Source organism: Xyrauchen texanus, chromosome 35 (genome assembly GCF_025860055.1).
Source record: "Xyrauchen texanus isolate HMW12.3.18 chromosome 35, RBS_HiC_50CHRs, whole genome shotgun sequence".
Lineage (NCBI taxonomy): Eukaryota > Metazoa > Chordata > Actinopteri > Cypriniformes > Catostomidae > Xyrauchen > Xyrauchen texanus.
In genome coordinates, this window is record NC_068310.1 from 14,322,138 (window position 1) to 14,342,523 (window position 20,386).

A 20,386-nucleotide genomic window follows, 5' to 3' on the forward strand; every position below is an offset into this window, starting at 1 on the left:
TATGTAAAAACAACTTCTTAAATTATGAAGCACACATTCACCTTAAGAATTATGACGATTTATATATCAATTAATTCTGAAAGCCCTAAAATAGACAATTAATCATCATGATCATAATTATTTGTTTGACAATTAATCATCAGCCAGGTTTTATAATAGTGACAGCCCTATCTTTTCCTCTATTTACCTCTTTTTCACAACAAGAGTCATGAGTCACTTTTAGAGAATTACATGTATACCTACTTCAAAGAGAGAGGTAAAAAAAGAGAGATAATTACAATATGGTGTCTGTGACAAGAAAGAATGATGAATTCTTCTTTAACAAATGTGACATGGAGTAAATGTAACAGCAGCTACATATAAGATGAACATGTGAAGTGAATTGAAATTCAATTAAGCTGGTGGTACTGTGGTTAGTGATAAACCAATCCAGGAAAACGTCTCGGGTTACATGTGTAACCCTTGTTCCCTGAAAAAAGCGGAACGAGATGCTGCGCTTTTCACGTCTGAGTGTGACCAGCTGTGAATATGTATGCAACACGTCAATGAACATTGACTGGAATTTATAGCCTCTGCCGATGTAATCATTGGGCGCACTTGGCGCAGTGGCTATAAATAGATGCGTCACCGGTGCATCATCAGATATTTCTTCTGAAGAGCAGTCCTGGGACGTCCCAGTGCGGCAAGAAGCGAAGCATCTCGTTCCGCTTTTTTCAGGGAACAAGGGTTACACATGTAACCCGAGACGTTCCCTTTACAAAAAGCTTCACTTTGATGCTGCGCTTTTGCTAAGCGCTACGGGGAACGCAATACCCACGCCGCCGCACTGGGTCTGTCCAGACCCCTACGGTTGTGGTGTGCTCACAAGAATGCGAGAGGTCTCAGACATGAGCTTGAGATGTCAACTCAAGGGCGTAAGAGCCCGGAGTAGCACAAACATCTAAACCATAAAATTTGATTAATGTGTGCGGAGAGGACCAGCCTTCCGCATCACAAACTTGTTCGGTGTCAACTCAAGGGCGTAAGAGCCCAGAGTGGTAAGAACATCCAAACGATAAAAGTTTAATGAATGTGCGCGGAGAGGACCAACCTGCCGCACCACAAACTTGCTACAGAGGGAGACCTCTAGCCAAGGCTTTAGAGGAGGAGAGCCCTCTGGTAGAGTGCGCCCTAAAACCTATTGGCGAAGCTTGACCGCTACTCGTGAGGCCCGGGCAGTAAGGTCCCTCACCCAAAGTGACAACCCGGTCACGGCTTCAAAGTGAAGAACTGCTGCCCTGACTTTACGCTAGCAAATGCGGTGGACATAATTCTGAAGGGCACAGACTGGACAAAGTCTGAGTAGTCTTTAGCTGCTCCGGCATTACAAACGGCAGGGAGCAGAAGGCTTAGAGAATGACTGGCCAAGGGTCGCGAAAGGCACCTTGGGCAGGTAGTCAGGGTGAGGGTGCAAAGAATGCTTTTGGTCCTACCTGAGGCAACTCAAAACAGGCCGGCAAAAGAGACAGAGCCTGTAGGTACCCAAGTCTCCTTAGAGACGTAACTGCCATATGAAAAACCATCTTGAGAGTCAGAAGTCTACCAAATGCTGACTCTAGAGGTTTTAAAAAGGGGGGTCTTACCCTATGAAGAGGTCCTAGCAAGGATGCCCACCCGCCCACCAAGGAGTGGCAAACCGAAGTGGAGGCCACATAGAACCTGGCAGTGGTGAGGCAAGTGCCCGCTGACAGTTCTTTCCGTAGAGGAGAGATATTAACTCCGAGAACCATATCCTGTTCGGCCAGCGCAGCGCCATAAGTAGGAGGCAAGACCCTTGCTGGTGAACATTGGCCAAGACTCCTGGGAGCAGAGAAACCGGGGAAAGAAATGCATACAGACGCGCTGTGGGTCATGTATGTGACTTAACTTCCAGACCAAGGGGGGGCTGGGTGACTCAGGGAGAAGTAGAGGAGACATTGCGCTATTCATAGAGGCGAAGAGGTCCTCTTCTGCCCTAAGATCTCACCCAAACTTGTTCCAAGTGGAAAAAGCCCGGCATTTAAAATGGTCTCGATAACCTCAGGAGAAAGCCCCATGTCCTTCAGTTGGTACACTTAGGGGCCGAACATGAAAGATTCCACAATTCGGGGCATGGATGAAATATTGCCCTGTGCCTGAGATAGAGGATCCTTCCTGTTCAGAATCGCCAAGGCGAGCCGTCGAGGGAAGAGATTAGCTCCGAGAACCAAGCCCTGTTCGGCCAGCGGTGCTATCAGTAAGAAGCAAAAACCCTTGCTGGCGAACTCTGGCCAACTACTACCTTAGGGTGGAGTTTTCACTCCTCTGTTGGTATTTTCTATCTAGACAGTAAATCTGCTCCCACATACGGGCATCCAGGGATATAAATGCCCTGTGTGACAGGAGCTTACCCTGGGCCCTAAGGAGAATCCGACGCGTCAGAAATACAGCTGACAAGAACGTGGATTTCCCTGATGATTTATGTGAGAGGCTACCGCTGTATTGCCCACCCGCACAAAGACATGGCAGCCTCAGGAGGAAGTATTTCAGGGCCAGAAATACAGCCATCAACTCGAGACAGTGACTGTGACAACCGAGCTGATGACCCTCCTATCCCCTTAAGCTGGACGACCACTTAAGGCCGCTACCCAGCCCATCAGGGAGGTGTCTGTCGTTAGTAGCCTGCGACAACAAGACACACCTAGAGTGGGACCCAAGGTAGAAAACCGGGGTCTGAACCACATAGAAAGGGAACGAAGCCCGAGGCGCGTAACCCTTATTAGCCTAGGGGGTTTGGCCCTTGGAAGGAATCCCCTGGCTTTGAACCACAACAAAAACGGTCTTATGCAGAAGGTCCAGAGGGATCACAGAGGACGCAATCGCCTTGAGACCTAGTAGAACCTTGACCTAGCCTGACTTTGCTCAGGGTATACTGAATGGACTCGATTCTAGCGGGAGACAGTTGTGCCCGCATAGTGATCGAACACCATACCCAATGGACAGTGTTCTGAGCGGGAGAGAGGACGCTTTTCATGGCGTTGAGCCTCTACCCCATAGAAACTAGATGAGCTAAGACGGTATCACTGTGCTGAACTGCCAGTTGCTAGAACTGTGCTAGGTGCTGCATCATGCATTTGTGAATGTGTGGGTTAAGAGGGCTAGGCCGAATGGAAGAACCCGATACTGGAAGGCTTCGCCCCCGAAAGCGAACCTCAGGATCTTCCTGTGTTGCGGCAGAACTTCTAAGTGAAGAAGTGCGTCATAAGATCGATGGTGACCAGCCAAACGTGATGTTGGGCTTGTGACACGATCGTCTTGACAGGCAGCATCTTGGACTTGAACACCCAGACTGGGTAGTTCAGGATTTAAGAGCTAATGCCAGACGCAACCCCTCACCCTCCATGGGAACCAGGAAGTATATGGTGTAATAACCTGACTCTCTCTCAGGAAAGGGGAACACATTCTATGGCCCCTTTAACCAGGAGATTTGCAGTTTTTTTTTTTTTTTCTACAGTAGACATGACTAATCCGGTTCCACAGAAGTGGTGACCACGCCGTTGAAACACGGAGGATGGCAAGAGAATTTAATTCTGTAGCCTCCTTCTACTGTTCTTAGAGCCCACATAGAAATACCAGGCAGAAGTTTCCACGCTGCCAGGCTTTCTAGGATGATACTAATCTCAGAACTACCTGTTGAGGGGATGTCAGGTGTTCCGAGTCCTGAAATAAGGCAGGAACAGCGGTACACCCAAATTTAGTTAGAAACCTCTGCTTCCTAAAACACCAAAGGCAGCGGGGAAAGACAGGATTCGTGAGGGTACCGGGAGGGGCATAGTGAATAGGACACCTGCCCTGTCCCGAGGGGAGCTACCTCCACCGGGTTAAGTGCAAGACACTCAGGGTTTTTTCCTCCTTGAGATAACTGCCCTGAGGTCTTGCTTTAGAGGCTGTCGGGGGCGACGAGCCTGTCCCCAGTCCTGACGAGGGGGAGCACGACTCGCCACGCTCTGTTTTTGAGCCTCTCTTCTAAGAGCACCGGGGTGGGACTGGGTGGCCGATGGCCCCGCCCCCTGAGTGCGGCGAGGGAAGAATTGTCCAAACGCTTCCTCATGGCTTTTTGCCTCCTGGAACCTGGAGATAACCGTAGTCATAGCGTCTCCGAAAACACGCTATGACGCTGACTACATCAGCATGTGTGAGACACATGCTGATGTGGTTGTGTGTGACTTTATGTTGAATGTGGCTTCTGAAACGCAGCAGCGTGCGTTATGTTACGGCTGAAAAGCCTTATTGTGTGACACTGAAAAGTGTATGTACAATAAATGCCTACGTGTTGTGTCCCAGCTTCCTCCTTTGCCATCCTTGAATTGTTACAAATACTTATTAAGCATTTATTAACCCTAGTTACTGTTAATTTCAACATATACTAATACATTTTTTAAATCAAAAGTTGTATTCATTAACATTAGTTAATGCACCATGAACTAACAATGCAACATTTTAGTTTTATTAACTAGTATTAACAAAGATAATAAATGCTGTAAAAAAACTAACTAATGTTAACGAATTGAAACTTATTGTAGGGTGGCTGTGGCTCAGGTGGTAGAGCGGGTTGTCCACTAATCGCAGGGTTGGTGGTTCGATTCCTGGCCCACACGACTCCACATGCCAAAGTGTCCTTGGGCAAGACACTGAACCCCATGTTGCTCCCAATGGCAGGCTAGCACCTTGCATGGCAACTCTGCCGTCATTGGTGTGTGAATCGGTGAATGAGATGGAGTGTAAAGCGCTTTGAATACAGCTAAGTTAAAAAAGGCACTATATACGTGCAGACAATTTACCACAAGTGTTACTGGAAATGTTTGTAAATTTAACAGAGTACTGCACCTTTATTCAATGCAGTGTTTGGGAAACCTGTTTAAACAATTATTATTCTTGCAATTACATTTGGTGAAGCATGAGGTAGAGGTCTACTACTCAACCCAAGCCCGACAGGTGCTTGATGACAATCATCAAATTTCATGATTGGTTTGGGTCAGTTTTTAAGTATATCTTCGGGTTCGGGTCGGGTTTGCTATTAATGAATAAAAAAATATAATTATACTTATTGTGAAAAAAATTATAGACCTATATATAACATAAATTATTTTATATTTTATTATATAGTATATATAATATTTTATCTAATATAAGCAACATTTATTTAATATGAAATGTTATATGTGACACGTCTGGAGTTTCTATATGCTGGAATACGTAATAATGTATAACGCAACGCAATGTCCTCGACTTGAGTTTTCATTTTCAATTTCACAGGGATACATAACCAGAAAGTAATAATCATGATTTGTGTGTGTGTTTGTTTGTGTGTGTATGTGTTTTTAATAGCAAAATTCCTGTTGAAGAACTACAATTCCCATGACCCTCAAGAGAAATACTCCACCAATCAGAGTCACAGCAAAGCACGGCAAAAGAGCTCTGCTGCGACTGCCCACTTCCATGATGCAATCGAGTTGGTCTCGCCCACGACTGGTGACAGACTCCACCCTATTATCATAGAGCCTCCCGAGTGATCTACACAAAGTCTGCCATTTTTTTCCATGCTGGAGCAGATACACTGAGAAGAATAATGTCTCAGCTTCATAAGCGTCATCAGTGTTCTGTTGTTGGCTGTAAAAATAAACAAAAGAGTCTTCATGTACTCCTGGCATCAGAGCCACTGAAGACTTTTTGAAGAAACTGTGCCCCAAAACATAGAAAAATGTGTGTTTGTTTGTGCAAATCATTTTACACCAGACAGTATCAGCTGTTCAAGTTACAGCTTTATATCCTGTAGATGTAAGTATTGCACTTTATATTTTGTGAATGTTTGCAAATCGCCTTTCCGAATGTGCTTGTTAGCTGATTCCATGACTAATGCAGTTAAAGTTACCATTGTCTCTGATTGTATTCACAGAGACCAGATATACATATATATATATTCATACATATATGGCTGAACTCCGGTATTTATGCTGTCAGCAGGGCTGGACTGGTAATCTGGCATACCGGGCATTTTTCCGGTGGGCCGATGCACTTTGGGGCCAATCAGGGTTGGACTGGCCATTGGGAGAATCGAGCAGGCCGGTCGGTCGGCAGTAAACGCACCTAATGTCTTATGCAGAACAGACCACAAAATGGTGCTGTGATATGCAGATTTGTGCAGATTTTGGTTCTGAATTGTTGTTGCTGTAGTATCTGAAGCACGAGCTGTAAAGGCACAGCCCACATCTGGAAAGGGGGCGGGGAGCAGCAGCTCATTTGCATTTAAAGTGACACATGAAATCAGCGTGTTTTTGATTCCACACAAAAAGAGGAATTTATAACATGGTATAATAAATAATCTCAAAATAAATAATATATTAGACTTTTAATTAAACAGAAAGGGGCACACATTCAACAGGGTAGGCTATATGCAAGTTTAAAATACTTATGATGAAATTTACATCACGCATACTGTCACAGTGTGTGAAGCGATCCACAAAGGGGATGCACAAAGTATGCTTTGGCATTTCGTCTTCCCTTCCTGTGATGGGGAGGGCCAGACAGAGGCTACAAGATTCCAAATTGAATTAAATTCCAGATGCAGTTTATGGTCCAACCAAAATACCAATAACCAGAAAGAGCACAGGACTTTTAACTTTAAAGGCTGAAATACACAGGAAACTCTTATTTTGAAGTGCTTCACTTTTTCCAGCTGCTCATTCAAACAGACAAGGGAAATAAAATGTGCACTCCTACAACTTATTACAACATAAACAATTAAAAGACATTAACACTACATCTTCATCCTCAACAGTTGATCATTAGTAATCGCTTGTCATCATTTCTGATATAGCCTAATGATTACGAACTGCTCTGCAACAGCTGGAAATACAACACTGGAGAAAATACAATAGTGCCACATTTTCACTCTGAAGGATGCCACCATGATCATGCTGATGGATCAGTTCTTGTGGGATTTGAACCTACAGCCATCTGGTTACAAGCTCAGACCTTAAACCACTTTGCCACCCCTTTAAATAGGAAAAAAAGTTTATAAAGTTCTAATAGAAGACTCAGCTACTGCTTTTCTAAATACAATAACAAAATCAACAGGCTTGTGAGTAGTAACAAAGCAGCCATAAACTCAGAACACCCCCGACATGGCATCAAGCGTGAGAAACTCTGGGATCTCCTGAGGGCAAGAACTGAACACAGTAGAGGGGGATATAGAGAACATGCAATGATGTTTGGGTTTATATCTAAATATATGACTCAAACTGACAGGCAGCTGTAGTCTATGTGGCTGGGTGAAGTTATAAAGATATGCAGCTATACAAACTCCTAGATATATGAGTGAGTTGGGAACTTTGCTCATAAAGATGAGAGATAACTTGTGTGTGTGTGTAATTTTCCCATCCACATACACACACCCAAGCAGAATGTGTCTGTCCGCTTGTCTCACAAGCAGAATGAATGTCTATCCGCTTGTCTGTTTTTAGATATAAATCTTGCTTTGCTCTAACTTTATCCAGATGCCATGGCTGAATCATGTGACTTATCACTACCTCCCTCCGCTGCTCTCCTCATCAGACTCTTTTGCCATCTTTCAGGCTTACCAACAGTCTTTGTCTCTTAAAGAACCTCTCTGGATCTCTTGTTCTCTATCCTTTCCTGCAGTTCTATTTTTGTGTAGGTCAGGGTTTGCCTATATTGTGAGGGCAGAACAATAGTAAAACATGAAACCTCTGGCATTGTGGGGACAATGTCTTTACACTTTAAAGCTTAAAAAACCACCCAAATGTACCATAAAAGTAGTCTATATGAACCATGTGTCATATTCTAAGTCTTCTATGAGAAACAATTCAAAATTTAAGCCATTTTTCAGGGCAAGTTGCACATTTATGACACTAAACAATGTAGGTTCTCACATGAACATGCAAGCCATTGTGAACGAGCTTCTCTCATAGCACTTCTCTCAATTCTTTCACTGAAAAATCACTCAAATTTTGAAATGTTTCTCACCAAAACCTTTCATATGCCTTCAGAAGACTTGGAATATGATGCACAATTTGCATAGACTATTTTTACAATACTTTTGGCTGTCACTATCAACTGAAATTGTATTGAAAATATGGGATATTCATTTACATTTCTCCTTTTGAGTCATATGAGTTTGGAGCAACACGGTGGTGAGTAAATTATGACAGAATAATTTTTGGGGCAAGCTATTCCTTTAAGCATAAATATAGAAGCAGATGTTTATGCATGTATATGTTTTTAAACTTTTTTTTTTTTTTAAACCACCAACAAATATAAAATATAGGTTGGATATATTTGGGACAAAATTGATAAATTAAATAATGGCTTGTTTTGTGCTAAAGACACAAAAACTGTTCTGTGGCGTAGGTTTTGGGAGTAATATGTAGTAATTATAAACTGCTTTATAAATAAATAAAAATAAAAATAATAATAAATATGGATCTAAGGACATCATTTTAGTTGACAAATATTAATTAAAGGCACATGTGATCTCATGAGAATTTGAATATAAAATTTGGTTTAAGCAAATGTACATAGACACTGAAATCATCTAAACATAATTTTACATATAACACCTATAGAAACATACAAATGCGTACGTATACTGTTTGAATTGATTAATATTCAATAATTCCTCAAATTAATCAGTTAATTACATTTAATTTATAATCAATGAGATTAGATAAATGCCACAAAAGGAGTTTTCAGAATATGCCAAAAAAGCTACAAAAAGCACCATAAAACAGTTATGTCGAATGCTCATTGGCTGTCAAGTGTCTCATGACCGTTTGTGACATGCCGTATTCTGTGATGTATATGTTTGAATGAGATATGACAGCGCCGTTATGGAGTGCATCAGAAGATTTACAGCAATTAATCATTTAAATTTCACTCTCTACCTCACACAAGCTATTGTATGCCATTAGGGAGCACATTGGATGCAGCGCACCACCCTTTGGACTACTTTTGTTTCTTAATAAATTATTGTGATTAAATGTATCTGGCTTTTATGGGTTTTATATGCTTAATAAATGGTTATGTTTAGGTGTTGGTGTGGAATTCGCATCTGTAAAATTTATATAAATGAATATTTTGTATGAAAATTATTGCTACTGTATATTAATCTACTTGTTTTTATATTGTTAAAATGTGGTTATGTTTAGAGGTTGGGGTAGGTTTAGGGGATATAAAATATCTATAAAACAGTAAAAAAAAAAGTCGATTTGTGTAGTCAAATATATTTATAATGGATCAATCAATATTTTACATTATACGTAAAAGAAAATTACGTTTTAGATGCTTTCAAACACCCATATTGTATACACTCACCTAAAGGATTATTAGGAACACCATACTAATACTGTGTTTGACCCCCTTTCGCCTTCAGAACTGCCTTAATTCTACGTGGCATTGATTCAACAAGGTGCTGAAAGCATTCTTTAGAAATGTTGGTCCATATTGATAGGATAGCATCTTGCAGTTGATGGAGATTTGTGGGATGCACATATAGGGCACGAAGCTCCCGTTCCACCACATCCCAAAAATGCTCTATTGGGTTGAGATCTGGTGACTGTGGGGGCCATTTTAGTACAGTGAACTCATTGTCATGATCAAGAAACCAATTTGAAATGATTCGAGCTTTGTGACATGGTGCATTATCCTGCTGGAAGTAGCCATCAGAGGATGGGAACATGGTGGCCATAAAGGGATGAACATGGTCAGAAACAATGCTCAGGTTGGCCATGGCATTTAAACGATGCCCAATTGGCACTAAGGGGCCTAAAGTGTGCCAAGAAAACATCCCCCACACCATTACACCACCACCACCAGCCTGCACAGTGGTAACAAGGCATGATGGATCCATGTTCTCATTCTGTTCACGCCAAATTCTGACTCTACCATCTGAATGTCTCAACAGAAACCGAGACTCATCAGACCAGGCAACATTTTTCCAGTCTTCAACTGTCCAATTTTGGTGAGCTCTTGCAAATTGTAGCCTCTTTTTCCTATTTGTAGTGGAGATGAGTGGTACCCGGTGGGGTCTTCTGCTGTTGTAGCCAATCCGCCTCAAAGTTGTGTGTGTTGTGGCTTCACAAATGCTTTGCTGCATACCTCGGTTGTAACGAGTGGTTATTTCAGGCAAAGTTGCTCTTCTATCAGCTTGAATCAGTCGGCCCATTCTCCTCTGACCTCTAGCATCATCAAGGCATTTTCGCCCACAAGACTGCCGCATACTGGATGTTTTTCCCTTTTCACACCATTATTTGTGCTCAAAATTGCTTAAATCACCTTTCTTTCCCATTCTGACATTCAGTTTGGAGTTCAGGAGATTGTCTTGATCAGGACCACACCCCTAAATGCATTGAAGCAACTGCCATGTGATTGGTTGATTAGATAATTGCATTAATGAGAAATTGAACAGGTGTTCCTAATAATCCTTTAGGTGAGTGTATTTTAGTGTCCATCCAAACGAACAAACATAGCTACGTCTATTAATGAGATCAGGCTGCATCAAGGCTCTTCAATCCACTACCACAACAAACACACACAAATAAACCACCACAAAACACCCCAAACACCAATAAGAGAGAAAAGCTAGTTACCAGAATGTCCATCATGGCTTGGCGGATGGCAGCCTACTAGTCTTAAAATCCACAATGATGTTAATTGCCTGGACACATGCATGTCATCCCCCCGCAGGCCGCGGACCTCTTCTTCACACACACACACACACACACAGAGAGAGAGAGAGAGAGAGAGAATGTAGAGAAAATGTACAAGAATGCAAACAGAGACATAGGTAGATATAAGGAACAAGAAAACATATGCACACATACACAGACACACAAATAGGGTGAGAAAGTTGAGGGAAAAAAGGAGAGAGACTTTATATTAGTCTGGCATGTTCAGTTCAATCATCTGCTAAAATTAGCAAATGGCATTAGAATGTGAAATGTTTTTAAGGGAGAGATTACAATAAAAACGGCTGTAAACAAAATTCACATTATATTTTATGCACATAAACTGACATAACTCTTTTAAAACTTGCTGTCCCACACTTTGTGCTACAGACCCTATTCAGGGTTGAAAGCATGTTTATAATTTTACACAATCAAAAACAAGGTTGTGCAGAACAGAAGCACTGTTCAATAGGTTGAACAGTTTTAATGTCTTCAGTCACATCTAGTTTTCACAACCAATGTTTTATTGACTTGATATGACTTATTTTGCCCACTGGTAAATTATTTGGAAAGACATTTTAAAAGTTTGGGACATCAAGGAAAACAACAGTCCAACCTATTGACTGTACTTCTGTCTTTCAAACTTTGTCTTCTGTGACTAAGGTACATACTGTATTACCATATTTCTATATTTCCAAAATTACCATAGTACACATATGAAATGCACTCAAATCTGTAGTAAGAGTGTGGCGTGGGGACGTGGTCATGTGTCGGTCTGCGGGAGAGAGAGAGGGGGAGAGAGAGAACCCTGAAAGCTGACATTGTTGATGCGTTACTCTGAATTAACGATGGTAACCATCAATAATTCAGAGTAACGCATCAACAATGTCAGTTTTCAGGGTTCTCTCTCTCCCCCTCTCTGGGCACTCGGCGTTTCTTTTATGTCTCGCTCCACATCACTATAACAAGGCACAGGTGTTAGGGTTAATTACAAACCAGGTGACAAGTCTTACCGCTCTCTCCCTCTCCCGTAGACCGACACATGACCACGTCCCCAGGCCACAAAGATCAAGTACTCCAGTTTAACGAATACAGAGCTTTACTCAATCACCTTCTTCAAACTTGTGTCCCAAATGCGTTAAAGATCTGCCAAAAATCGCCTGCGAATCATGAAAAAATCCTGATGTTTAATCAGCTGCCATTCGAACGTTGCTTTCACAGATGAAGTTCTGATGAAGTTATGTCAATCTATGACCCACTGAACAAAATCTGCATGTGATCTTAAATGTGCACTGTAACTATAACTAATTTGTCATTTAGCTGACACTTTTATTCAAAAAGACTATGTTAATTAAAGGTACAGTCCCCTAGAGAATCCAAGGGTACAATGGTGATATTGGAACTTGTGTCATTTGAAACTACAACAGTTTGATCTCAGCTCTTTAACCATTAGGCTCCATGTTTATAACAATGCAATTTAAAGGAATAGTTCACACAAAAATGAAAATTCTCTCATTATTTACTCACCCTCGTGATATCCCAGGTGTGTATGACTTTCTTTCTTCACCAGAACACATTTGAAGAAAATTAGAAAAATATCTTAGCTCAGAAGGCCCTAAAATGCAAGTGAATGGTGATCCGATTTTTGAAGCTCCAAAAATCACTGACACTCAGAATAAACATCATCCATACGACTCCAGCTGTTAAATTAATGTTTTCTAAAGAGATACTGGAGGCGTATGGATTATGTTTATGCTGACTGTCTGTGATTTTTGGAGCTTAAAAAAATCAGATCACTATTCACTTGCATTTTAAGGCCTTCTGAGCTAAGATATTTTTCTAATTTTCTTCAAATGTGTTCTAGTGAAGAAAAAAGTCATACACACCTGGGATATCATAAAGGTGAATAAATAATGAGAGAATTTTCTTTTTTTGGTGAACTAACCCTTTAACCCCGAACAGAACAGCAGTCAGTAACAAAGATTTCAATTCAGTTTTTTACATACTAAACAAAACAATAAAATGTTTAATGTTATTCATCTTTTAAATGTCATATTGTAATGTTAAAATACAATTAATTGCAACAAAACTTGTTGAACCTCATGAATGTGTATCTTTAACTACACATTGTCATATGCATTGCAGTTAGTGGCAAATATTCTTGAATATCATTTAATAACAAAGCTTTTATTAATAATTGTCATATTGCAATACTATGAACATTTATATTAATGCTTCTAATATTACCTGTAGGCCTATGTCAAAACATCTACTATTAATACCATAAGGAGGAAATATACTGTATAACATTACTACCATCAACAAGCATGCTAAAAAGATGAACATTCAAAGGCATTCCATATTCTGTAGGCTATTACTTACATTGCTCTGGGTTTGGGGAGGTAAATATTCCTGGACTGTCAGCTAACATCTATTAGAGCTTATGGAGAGGGGTTTGTGACTATGTAGGGAACAAAAGGCACAGCTGAGTCTGCTATGGCCAAAATCTCCTACTTCCCTTTTAACTCTCTGAAGGAGAGAGGAGGATGTGGAGCTAAACACAAAAGAGGAAACAGTCAACAGAAGATGAGGAAGAAAAGAGGACATTGGCGAGGAAATGCATAAGAAAAGGAGATATGGAAGGCAAAAACTTGAGCGTTCAAGGGTTTGGTAGAGTTGGAGGGAGTGGACTCTGTTAACCAATCTTTCTATGGACACAACTTGATATTTCAGTGATGTATGCATTATGAAATGCCATTTGCATACCTGAAAATGGTGTAAGAAAACTGTCAGTTGCGAAAAATTCATATCTGAGTTTCACAGATTGTGGCCACTAATTTTAAATTTTTTTAAAGTGACATGTCAAACTGAAATGGAGCATGTGAGCGTAAATTCATATCCATGTAAATTAAGTGTAAAGAGAAAAGAGAGGGAGAAATAGAGAACAGGAAGTAAAGAGTAGAGTGACAGAGGATAACAGTGAATGAAAAGAGGAGTGAAAGAAAGACAGACAAGAGAGGAGGAAAGAGATTGATGAGAGAGAGAGAGAGAGAGAGAGAGAAAGAGAGAGCAAAATGGCTGCAGAATGACATGTGTGAATGCGTCCTCCTTAAAATCAGTTTTTTCTTACAGCTACACAAGGGTAAACTGTCTGTGACTTGAATTTCAGCCTTCTCATTTAGACCAAACCTCAAAGGCGAAAACAAATATTTTAATGCAAGTTGTTTATGTACACATTTGTGTCAGCTCTTGCATATGGGGCAACCTATGTATCCCTGGAAAACAAGTGCGATTAGGGATGCACCAAGAATAATGCTTAACAAATTTACAAAAGCTTTTTTACTGTCCTAACAATAAATAAATTCCATTGAACATGGATTAAATCTGTTGAACAAATGACAGGCAAAAATTTTAAAGAGAGCCAACAATGAAAGATAAATAGAAGATAAACATACACAAAATATCTAAATAATTTAACATGATGATTTATATGAAATAGTTATGAAAAACATTATGCTGTATTTCTAAAACATTTTTGCAGTTAAAAAAAACATAACTTACATTGTGCATGTATGTACAGTATTTAAAAAAATATTACAAATTCAAACTATGCGTATGCTGGGCTATTCCATGGAAATGTCAACCACATCATGGAAAAAGAAAAAAGTTTTAACAAAAAAAACAAACACCCTTTTAAATTCTGTTCCCCATCTGTCGCTCTCTCAACGTTGTGTCGGAGAAGCGACACTAGGGGTCTCTCGAGCGTTCGAATATGCCTCTATGAAAAAAGGCCAATGAGAAGTTGGCAAAAAGTATTTGCATACCCCTCCCCCGGACATTCCGGTATTTAAGCAAGCAAATATGGGAGTTCATTCAGAAAATTTCTGCATGCTGTTGGATCGATGGCACATAACAGCGGCTTTTCTCCTTCTTTCACGGCTGTGCATTTTGCCCCTGGGCGCTTCGACAGCGCAGACAACTCGAAAGAGTTTTTTAAAAGGGCTCATAAAACTATTCACTATTTACTACACATTGACTATTCACAGTGTTTTTTTGTTGTTGTTTTTTTGCATGCAGCCAACAAGACAAGGCAATACGTTGTGTGAAAAAAAAAGTGTTGTCTACTTACCTTGTATTATTTATATGCAGTCTTTTTTATCTCATCACATTCAATTCAGACTGCAAACTCTGGTAAAATATAATATATTTTGCCATGGCTCTTAAGATTAGTGGTACAGAAACCACTGTTACACATCCTCTTGCCCTTGCGTGTTCATCTAATAAATATTCTGGATAATTGAATTATGCTTTTAGCTACCCATTAAGGCTTTTTTTCATGTGCTGTTCTGTGTCATGCGCAGTTGCACAAAGTACACTCTTTTGACCGTGAACCTGTACACAAGCATTCATTGCTTGTGAATTGCATTCATACAGCTACATTGTGATACTCGATAGAACAGTCAATGGCAGTAGCATGTACAGACAATGGACACAGATGTCTAAATATATTCGGCTGCATGTGGACAACCGAAGTATACTTTGGCCTTAGGAATGTAGTACTCTAGCCACATTTAAAAAAAAAAAAGAAATCCTGTCCCCGGACCATGATAAGGAACATTCCTTCTATCTGAGCAATTCAAGCTTGAAGTTCACCTGTTTTCTCCAGGGGGCAGTAAGCAAAACTTCAGCTGTTTGGGCACCACGGTTATACAGAGAACAAACCACACTCGAAACAAGATGAGAACATGTTCTTGCGTTCAAATACAGCTTGATGGAGTGCAAATATGAACGCAGGGATCTCAAGATGTATTTTTCTAAGTATAACTTAGAGATCACACAGCAACCTAAAAACTGTATGCTTATGATGCGACACAAACGAGATGCTCCAAAAGCATCTGACGCAGGTGTGCATTGACACGTCCTTAGAAAAGCCCTCATAGTAAATATATCTCGGACTGATTTACAAATGTAATTACATAATGGATTGTGTGAACTGTAGGCCAATGATAGGCAGATGACATAAGTTCAATAATATGGAAATAAACAAAATATTGCATACAAAAGCCACTTTTTTAAATGTCTTTTTGGCAACACTTTAAAATAAGGTTCTATTTGTTAATATTAGTTAATGCATTAGGTATCTCGAACAAACAATTATCAATATATTGTTTACAGCATTTATTCTTTGTTAATATTAGTTAATAAAAATACAATTGTTGATTGTAAGTTCATGTTAGTTCATAATGCATTTACTAATGTTAACAAACACAACTTTTGATTTGAGAAATGTATTAGTATATGCTGAAATTAAAATTAATTAAGATTAATAAAAGCTGTAAAATTATTGCACATTGTTAGTTCATGTTAATTAATGTTGTTCACAAATGGAACCTTATTGTAAAGTGTTACTGTCTTTTTTAATGCTTTACTCATGTGCCACAATGATGTAATGCATTTTAATTATCTATATTATAATTTTTTATAATTATATATTTTATATCTAATGATTTAAATATTACTATTTATAAGTATTTATTCATTATTTATTGGATTATTGTTATTTAAGGGCTTTCTAAGCAAATATTTATATATACGATCAACTGTGATTCATTCGATTAAAATTTTTAATCGATTGACAGCCCTAATTGAAATGAATTCCACAGAAATCAACACATTTTTATGTTAACTTTCAGGCCTCTGTCGAAGCAATCAGTTAGACTAAAGCAACAACTTCTCAATAAAGCTATTATAAAGTCAGTTGTCATTAAATGTACCTTATGTAAAGTAAAAGCTGTTACTTCAGTTTAAACTTGCAATGTCAAAGCACTTTTGTTTTAAAAGGAGCTGTGTTTTTTAAGTGGTGTTCTGATTGTGTTAGGGCATCCGAGAGGCAGACTAGCCCCTCATGAACCCTGTACAACCCTGAAGGCTCTGAATAAGGGAATCATTTATTCAGGATTCTGCCCTAGTGACTGGTCACATTGCTTTTCTATTTTCTCGGTTTAGTTCGTTGAGGAACTCCTGCTGAATAATGCCTGTACAGCAGACAGAATGAGTTTGGTTTTCTCTAGCAATAGGATGTGGTCTGAGATATCCTGTACACTGCCTTAGAGCTATCACTCTAAAACTTACTGATGTAGCTCATTATGTTTTGGCAGAAATTAAAATTCTGAATCATTCTAAACCATTTAAGGACTGTTTGTCAGTTTAAAGAAGTGACATCTTTGTACCTTGAACATTTCCTGCTAGTTGTCAAACAGCGGGAGGCGCTTTAAGTCTAGTGTACACTATACGAATCAAGCTCGTATCCTGTGATGTTTTAAGTCGGAGGCGGGTATGCAACGAGAAGTCCTAGATCTCACGATGAATGGTTGTGTATTGTGCGCACTCAAGTGACACACCCCGACAAGTCACAGGCGCTATGAGATTTCAGCTAAATATCTAGACGTCTTTAGATGTCTGCACTGTCCCTACGAGCGCGAGACCGACAAGGAGTTGGTCAAGGAGAAAAAGAAATCATAAAGTCGGTACTTTAATGTATCCCTCTTGGAAAATCCTGAATTTCAACAAATGTTAAAGGCCGAAATCAATGTCTATATGGAGACCAACTGGTCCTCAGTATCATCTCATCAGGTAGGACCTACCACCGAACCGCTCCCATGTGTGGCTTGACAACTCACGTGGTGTTTTAGCCATATATCGCCCAACCCTAGTCTGGGCAGGATGAGGCCTCCACAGGGTCTTTTCCCCCTGTAAGAATAGGATCAGGAAAGACCACCTTCCCCGATGGATTTCATATCATTAAGATGCTATGAAATGCGAGAGACATAGAGAGAAAAGGCCGCGACTGCCAGGCTTGCTCCCATGCTGGTCATATAGCACCTGTTCCCCCCTCAGTGGTGCTGGGAATCTACGGTCTGTATATGACACCTTTTCTGGGGCCGATACAGTTGATCCTAGCACGCAGCAGACTGCTTGCACATGTGTCAGCAGTTCATGTAACACGGGCTAGTGAACGGGACCCCTTGTGTCACTTCATTCGACACAACGTCAAGTTAGTGACAGAAGGGGAATGTCACGGTTACTGTTGTAACCTCCGTTCCCTGAGGGAAGGATCGAGACTTCGTGTCCCTTCTGCCACGGCACTAGACCTACCACGGTAAATGACCGTACCTTATTCTCGGCTCCTCAGTGCAAAAACCAGACAGACAGAGACATGCCCACTTCCCTTTATAGCTGTATGTCCGGGGGCGGGACATGCAAATTCTGTCTGCCAACTTCTCATTGGCCTTTTCTCAAGTTCAGATGTACGCAAGGCTCCCAAGGAAGACCCCTTGTGTCACTTCATTTGACACAGCATCTCATTCCCTCCCTCAGGGAACAGAGGTTACAACAGTAACCGTGACGTTTTGGTTATTCAGGGCAAGACAGTCATACTTTGAGTCAAGGGACTAAGCAGGGAAGCTTTTGGCTAGATATATAAAGCAGAGAGAGTTGTTTTCTACCATTCCCTCAGTGAAAAGTGCTAGTGGTGAAATATTTACCTCAGCCATTGATATTAATAATGCTTTTAAATAATGATTTAAGTGATGAGGATATTAGAAACTTTGTGGAACCATTAGAACTCCCTAAGCTGATGACTGAGCAAAGAAATTCCCTTTTCTTTGGAGGAGCTTGATGAGGTAATAAAGGCCTTACCTCCCAGCAAGGCTCCAGGGCCAGATGGCTTTGCCGCTGAATTATTTTATTTTTTGCTACAGAACTGGCTCCACTTTTGCTAGAAGTTTATATGGAATCATTAAAGAAAGCTTCTGCCAACCATGACACAAGCCCGGGTCAGTCTGATTCTGAAAAGGACAAAGATCAAAGCGAGTGTAAGAGTTACTGCCCAATTAAGTAAAGTTATGACATCTCTTATACATATAGATCAAGTGGGGTTTATTCAGGATCATAGCTCTTCTGATAGCATTAGGTGTTTCATCAAAATTATATGCCATAGGCATATATAGCCAAAGAGAGATAGAGACGGTGGTCGGGGAGACAGTCGTACACACCGGTTATGTGACCCAGGGACTGAGGAAATGGTTCCTGAGATACCACAGCTACTTGAGTGTGCAGAAAAATTAAATGAAAGAGGAACAAAGATTCTCCTACCGGCCCTCCACCAGTGGATGGAGTGGTCTGTTCACCAGCTCCAGAATAGTGGGTCACCTGGTCCCTGGGTCGCCCGACTCTGGGGCACTTCGAAGCCTTCTTTTCGGTGGCCGGCATTGAGACGGGTGGCGTCCTGTGGGGGCCGAGCCGGTGCAGCCGCCGCGGGGTCTTGAGCCATGGCACTTTCTGGGCAGGATGCTTCACTGCCGAGAACTTCTGGGCAAAGTCCTCGACGGTGTTGCCAAATAGGCCAGCCTGGGAAATGGGGGCGTTAAGGAACCACGTCTTGTCAGCCTCTCTCATCTCGACTAGGTTGAGCCAAAGGTGGTGCTCTTGGACCACAAGGTGGACATCATCCGCCCGAGAGACCGCGCCGTTACCTTTGTCGCCCAGAGGGCGAGGTCGGAAGCACATCCGTCATTTCCACGTCAGCGTGTGCCTGGGCGATCTCACCCAAAGGGAAAAGTCTGGCCGAGGGAACAAACTCGATGCTGCTCTCGAAACTCATCACCTTCGTGGGTACCGAACAAGAGGTCGAACTCACCCTGAGATGAGCTGTCGCACTCATCCGGAAGCCTAATAGGAGCAAATGAGCGTGCCGGGGAATGGGAGGTCCGCGGGGATTTACCCAGCAGAGGTGGTCCCAGTGTGGTCGCCATATTTACTGTCTAATATACATAGGCTAAGCCTACTACTATGCAGAGATGCATACAAACGTACAAATCTGTATATAAAAGTGGCAAAGGCCAAAGATTCTTAAAGACTGCTGATTAAAATCTAGTATCACTATTCTTCCTTTATTATTCTCATATAACTATTCTGAAGATATATATATATATATATATATATATATATATATATATATATATATATATATATATATATCAGGGCTCTACAGTGCGAGTATTTCAATTGCATTTGCCCCTAAAAATAGACATGTGCGAACTGGAAAAATTATTTACGAGCACAGTGTGCGAATAAAGATTACAAACGTAACCCCCTCCCCCCTTTTTAAGATAATTGTATAAAAATTACAAGACCCACATTCCACAAGCGGCTTGTGCCAACCACAGTAGAGTTTTCTGGGATGACGCCGTCCAGTCAGAGAGAGAAAGGTGAACAATGGAAAAAAAGTAGCGGTATAGGCGACATTGCATTTTATTTTAAGCGAAAAAGAGACGAGGAGAAAGAGGGATTTGGCGAGGGGGATTCGCAAGGTTCAACTAATGAATTCTCTTCACAAGGTTTACCTGAGACGCTAACGTTAGGGATGCTGAGAACAACGTTAGCGAAGCTACAGTGACCCCAGCTGTCACTTCAACGTCCACTGTAGCCGGTGGAGGGAGAACATATAGATTCAATACAAATTGGCTCAAAATGTTCCCATGGCTAGAGTTCGAAAACAACGTCATGTTCTGCAAATATTGTAGAGGGCAGAAACAGGTGGGCATCTCGTCCTTCGTGTCAGGAAACACACATCTGAAATAGTG

The 20,386-nt window shown here is 40.9% G+C and overlaps 1 protein-coding gene across 4 annotated transcripts in view; it reads right to left on the reverse strand.

Annotated features, from left to right (window-relative positions):
* Positions 1–20,386, reverse strand: part of LOC127629189 (regulator of G-protein signaling 20-like) — a 65,813-nt gene that overhangs the window by 41,031 nt on the left and 4,396 nt on the right. Inside the window, exon 2 of one of the 4 annotated variants that reach the window (XM_052106296.1) lies at positions 10,665–10,775. The exons of 2 other annotated variants lie outside the window; for them this stretch is intronic. In XM_052106296.1, coding sequence (XP_051962256.1) covers positions 10,665–10,679 — 15 coding nt within the window. In that variant the 5' untranslated portion in view covers positions 10,680–10,775. The remainder of the gene's footprint in view (positions 1–10,664; positions 10,776–20,386) is intronic. One more of the 4 variants, XM_052106297.1, reaches the window with a different exon arrangement.